At 51.8% G+C, this 6,000-nt stretch overlaps 1 protein-coding gene across 1 annotated transcript in view; it reads right to left on the bottom strand.

Moving 5' to 3' along the window:
• Positions 1-2,040: 2,040 nt before the first annotated feature.
• The window catches only part of PIGU (phosphatidylinositol glycan anchor biosynthesis class U), a 43,084-nt gene continuing 39,124 nt past the window's right edge, over positions 2,041-6,000 (bottom strand). The window contains exon 12 of the mRNA XM_084645770.1: positions 2,041-3,971. Coding sequence (XP_084501896.1) covers positions 3,858-3,971 — 114 coding nt within the window. The 3' untranslated portion in view covers positions 2,041-3,857. The remainder of the gene's footprint in view (positions 3,972-6,000) is intronic.

Raw genomic sequence — 6,000 nt, 5'->3', positions numbered from 1 at the left:
CCTAGTGGACTTGACATCTGATCGCGGCTCCCACTGACCGCGGTTTGCTGCTCCAGGCCAATGGGGGCTGCGGGAAGGGCGGCCAGCATAATTCCTCAGCCCATGCTGCTTCCCACAGCCCCCCTTGGCCTGGAACGGAGAACTGCGGCCAGTGGGAGCCGCGATCAGCCGAACGTGCGGACACGGCAGGTAAACAAACCGTCCGGCCCACCAGGGGGCTTACCCCAGCGGGCCGCGTACCAAAGGTTGCCGATCCCTGGTTTAATAGGTTATTGATTTAACACAGAAGATGCCCAGAGATTATAGTGATGGGTATCAGTATAAAGCTCCAAGCTAGAAGGCAAATAGTGCCATGCCCCAAGCCAGCTCTCTGCAGGCCACTGGTGATCCCTAGAGCAGTTTGGGACCCTCAAGCACCAATGTTAAATCACTCACTTTCTGAAATTACACAAGATGTAGATGTGAGGACCAGATTACAAGTGAGATTCAAAATCCACCCTCCAATGCTGGAAGCTAATGTAGCTGCCCAGAATAAGACCTGCTAGTATAAGGCCATGGAGCTGAAAGCAGCAAAAATGTCATTGCAAGAGAAAATCCATTACACGTTCCATGATGGGGGAGTCCCAGCCAGAGGGCAGTCTGTGCCCCACACATTGGAGCTGCCACTCAAACATTCAGCTGGCCAGCTCCAGCATCCGACAGGCTGCATAGAGCCTTTTCTGCAACATGGTGGGGGTTTAAAGCAATCAAGCCAAGGCTGCAAAAACGTGACCCCAGCCGCAGGCTTGGAGAGATCTCAGTTAAGATTTCAGCCATTCTGAGGGGAAAAAGGTGGGTGTTTCTGATTTTGACCCCAATAGACACACATGTAAGCTCTGTTTCATACCCACAACTCACCCCTCCCTCCAGCCCAGATGGGGCCCAGTTCTTGGAGGAAACATGCCCATTATGGGTAATCCGACAGAAAGAGATCGAGGCTGCTGGGCTTCCCTGTGTGTCTAATTCTGCAAACCTCAAGGATGTCCAAGATGGGCAGAAATGTTTTCTAAAAAAGCATCAACAAAGGGTCAGCCAATTACCCTAGGTTTTATATAATCCGCCAGAGCAGCTGGGTCTGAACTCAGGATCCTGCCTTCCACAGGTCAGGGGGAGGTGCCTCATGAGAAGAAGCCCGTGCCAGGCAATCCGCTTTGGAACAAAACAAACCTCCTTTATCCCACACTGAGACCCTGTAACACATGGGAGAGAAAGTGGCTGCTGCCATGACAACTGCCCATGGCAGGACACTGCAGCTCCAGGGCTCCCGTGTGCCAGCCGAGATTAGGATTAAGAGGATGAAAGGGGGAAGGGGGGGGAAGAGGGAGACCCATGGTAAAACTGGGACACATTTCAACTAGGCAGGGAAGCCAGACTGTCAGTTACATTAACGAATGGCTTTAGCAGAGCTCTGTGTGGCTTGAAAGCTTGTCTCCCCCTCCCCAGCAGAACTTGCTCCAATAAAGGCTATCCCCTCACTCAACTTGTCATTCTAATAGTGCCCAAGTCTCACCCCCAAAGAGCACTCTGGGACACCTTTTGCCACGGCAGTATCTCCTGCCGTCACTTGCTCTGACTTGGCCTTTGGAGGCTGCCATTTGGGCAGGACTAACCAGCTCGCCCTCGCAGAGCAGGAAAAGCTGATGACTTGGAAGGCCGAGTTTCAGACAACTTTCAAGGGTGCAAATTCAGTTGGCCTAAGCACCTGTGCTGGGACCATACCAGCCGGGAATCTAGCCCAAAGCCACCTGCTTGCCCCACTCCTGAAAGTTGGTCCTGCTCCCTTCCTGCCAGATAGGGCAGCCTCTGGGCTCCTTACCTAGAATTACATTAAGCACAATTTAAGGCAATTCAGACCTTGGAACAAGAAGAGTCCTGGATTTATTTAAACCGCGGGACCCTGAGGTTTCCTCCAAGCACAAGCCCAAAACAATGGCCTGGGGCAGAGGGTAAGGAGCCCCTTGTCCCCGCAGCATCACTGCTGCACAGAGCACTCGGGAAGCATTTGAAACTTGCATGATTTATTATCCACTTTGTGATGTGTCCCAAACACCTGAGACCCGAGGGGAGAGCTGGTTCTGAGCGCCCTTCTGCAGCTGGGGCCAGGAGCCGGTCTCTTCCGGGGGAATTCCCACGCGGGAGTGGCTGGGTGTTGTGTACAGCAGGTTGGACTCGGCCCAAAACCGCCTACCCAAGTGCCAACAGTAGTGCAGTAAGGCAAGAGTTTGTAGTTTTCTTACAAAAAGCCATTTGAACACCGGCCTGACGAGACAGCAAATGTAGGAGAAAGGGCACCACGGCCAGCGGAGTGACTCTGTAAAAGGGGCCTGGGCAGGGGTGTGCATGACCATGTCTCAATCGTTCTCCGCTTAACGTGCTCGGTGTAAAACCAAAACGATGAAAGGGGGTTTCGAATGAGCAGCCCTTCGCGCCCCCTTGGGTTCTGAGAGGTGAGCTGGGTTCTCTCTGGCTTGTGTTGCCGGCACCAGTGCCAAGGACCCTGGCTCGGATCCTGCTTGGTTTCTTGGAGCTGTGTCAGGTCTGAAGAGTTAAGAGCAGCAGCAAAACTTATCTTGGTCCCTACAGTGGGTGGCTCTGGCACACAGGGACCAGCGCTGGGGAGTGAGATGCCGTTTTTGCATAGTCACTTTTCTGAGAGTAGCCCCATTTTAATGCTGCTCTAGGTGCGAGGGAATAACACTTTGGGTAAATGGCTCTCCTTGCTAAGTGGCTGCAGCCCATTTGGAGCCCAGGCACCCCAAAGTACTAAGAGGCGCCTTCTGGTTTGGATTTGTATTTCTAGAGAGAGGAATTCTCTCTCCTGGCCTCTCTCCCAAAATCCCAGAGCGGGGCAGCTCAAGGATCTAAACACAAGCCCCAAATAATAAAAGAGGGGGTGGGGTGACACTCTGTATTCCACATGCAGCCACGCTCTGCATGGATTCAATAAGTGATGTTATTTCTATTATTTTGTCTGTTCCCCTGAAACCTCCCAGTGCTGCTGTCCAGCTTCCAAAGGGATGGTCTCTCTTTTCCCTTAAAGGGAAACCCCCAGACTATCCCCAACCCTCCCTCTCCCTGCATTCCCTTCCCTTCCCCCTCTTCCTGGTGGTTTGTGTTTCAGTTTGGTGATTTTACTGTAAATCCCTCCCAGATGGTTCATGCTATCACTTTCTCTCTGCTATGGAAAGCCAATAGGTTGTCCCCTGGATCCTCTATTCACTGCAGGAGCTGTCCACTGTTTAAGAGACACTCTGATTTCCAGATGCAACGACAGAATGAAGAAACAAGTGTCTAAGTCAGTCAAAGCCAAGTCCCCAGAGCTTGCTGCATGCCAAGCAGGAGCATTACTGAGGAAAGCAATGAAGGAGGAGGAACAAAAGCAGTCTATGAAGAGATTTCCAGTGGCATTCAGTTCCAGAAAGAGAAACATACATCTCCAGTGATTTTCCCCACAAGTGATGATAATAAATTAAAGGGTTTATGGCCTTAACTCTCTGGGCCTGAGATGCAGCCCTGGGACTGCCCAGGACTGATGGTTGGTGTAGTAGCAGAAAGCACAGCTGAAGGAGGAAGGGAGGTGCTTCAACAGAGGCCACGTGGCCCTAGCAGCGCAGGTTTTGGCCAGTTATTATGGTCTTGGCTCTGAACTCAACGTCACTGCCAAAGAGGGTAATCCCATCCAAACCTCAGCCCTTTCTTCCTCCGCAGTAGGTAACATCCCACCAGTCAGACCACTCTCAGGGAACCCTCCCCACCCACCCCAAGCTTTGCGTGTTTTGTATAGAGGTCCATCCCCCAAGTCATGCAGGGCAGGGTGATTATTTCAGAACCAGCATGGCCTCCGTCCCGTCTTTCCTTGTCAAGTACAGGCCGTGAGTGAGGTAGTACTCTCGCCGGAGGAAGGCGTAGAAATAATCAGAGATGAGCAGGATCTGCAGAAGTGAAACGTACAGGGTGTAAGTGACACTTCATACCAAAGACTAGCTAGTTTTACAGACCACTGATGCAAAGCTCTCTTTCCCATATCATTCCCAACCTTGTCTCTCATTCAGGAGAGCAGTGACGACCCAATCCGACCTCTCCCAACTCAGAACCCCACGCTGATTACTTCTAATGGTCTTTAGTTTAAGGTCTGATCACTTCTGAGTTACTGTTTTATTCAGAGAGGACAAGAGCCTAGGAAGGACTAGAAGAAAAGCCACAAATGCTCAGGGTCTAATACAAAATGAAACGAGATAGAGGCTTTTGGAACTTCAATGTTTCCAATACACATTGTACTGACGGGTAAATTACAGGAAGACTAAGGCCCAGCTTTTTAAAGGTATTTAGGTGTCGCATACTGAGCGAAGCAATGCCTATACACCTTTCAAAATTTGGGCCTAAGTGACTTGCCCAGGTTAGTATAGCAAGTCAGTGGCAGAGTGGGAAAGAGACCACAGGAGTCCTAGCCACTAACAACTACCCTCCCTCCCCAATGAATCTATATTTTGCAGCAAGGCCCCATTGTGCTGGGTCCTGTACAAGTGTACTTTACAAGGCACCGTTGTTTGTGAAAACTCAAGAGCTGACTCAATGAACAGTTCCATGGGGAAGGCCTGAACTCCAGCATTTAGGGAGGGCTTGTTTTCTGTAACTGCCAACCCGGGCAGCTCCCACAACAGGGACTGGCTTTCGGTGAGTGCCAAAGTTTGGTCATTCTTAAAACACTATTTATTATTTACCCACTTGCCATTCATCCACTGATACCATTGTCCCCATATCTGCCCATCAGCGCTTGGATGCAGTCTGCCTGGGAACAAAGCAGTCACATTCACCAGTGACCCTGACCCATTCTGGAGCTGGAGGCCTTTATAGCACTGTACAGGGGTAGTAATCACTGTAACCACCGAACAACAGCGTGTCACAGCTGCAAAGCACTTCCCGAGCATTCATTATGCTACTCAGTGAATTCATTCAAGATGGAATTTCACCTGACAGCCCTTCTGGGTGCTGACTGGATCAAGGGAATGGGGTGATGGGCTGGGTGTGAGAGGTACGAAGGGAGCTGCACTGTCAGCAGGTGGCAGCTTGGTGGTGGGGCAGGTCATGTGGCTGCAGATGGGCGGGCTGGGGCGGGTCTGATGGAGTGGGAAGTGCAGGGGATTGCGGAAGTTTGGGTGGTCAGTGGGGCTGGCGGAGACGGAAGGGGAAAGCACAAGGCAGCAGAGAGCTGGGGCAAGGCTGGGAGAGAAGGAGCTGGGAGGCAGTGCCTGAAGTGGGGTGTGGAAGAAGGCTGGAGAAGGCTGGCTGTGCCCAAGGAGAAGAGAAAGCAGGAGCCAGGTGCAGCTGCTGTCAGACTGCAGTGCCAACAGGAGCACAGCTACTCTTTGATCCGAGGCCCTCAGCAGCCCCTCGCTGCAACGACACGTTGCAATCATGGACTTAACATTCCCCACACACCTACGGGAGGTGCATACTTTACACACGGCTGTATTTGAGGCACAGATGGCTTGTGTGTCTTGCCTATAGCCACAGACAGAAGCTGTGTCAAAGCTGCGTTCAGGAGTCTGTCAACAGCATTCACCCATCGCCATGGTATTTGAGCACAAGTTCCTGGCTTCCGGTCACAGGCTCAGATCTCCCGCTCTCTCCCGCAGTGCTCACTTCACTAAGATGAGTCAACACTTCCCCGGAAGGCTGTAAAAGCCTTTTGATCTGAAAAAACAATTCGGCTTCTAGCTCCTACATCTCCTGCATCCCCTTCCCCACCCTGACTCTTTATCCCTGAAGAGATCTGCAGCTTAAGGATCTCATCTCTAACACCCTGCGACAACACAGCGGCTTGCTGACAAGGATGACGCTGCTCCCAGCCAAGGCCGATTCCTTCAAGCAGGGGCTAGGGCACGGCTCGTTGGACAGGCCGCTCTCACTAGTGAACAGCCACACAGGAGGTGTCAACAGCCTCAAGCAAAAGAGGTTCTA

The sequence above is a fragment of the Lepidochelys olivacea genome (assembly GCF_965140295.1).
Source record: "Lepidochelys olivacea isolate rLepOli2 genome assembly, chromosome: 13".
NCBI classification, from domain to species: Eukaryota; Metazoa; Chordata; order Testudines; family Cheloniidae; genus Lepidochelys; species Lepidochelys olivacea.
The sequence above is the reverse complement of the archived record's forward strand: the minus strand, read 5'-3'. Positions and strand labels throughout refer to the sequence as shown.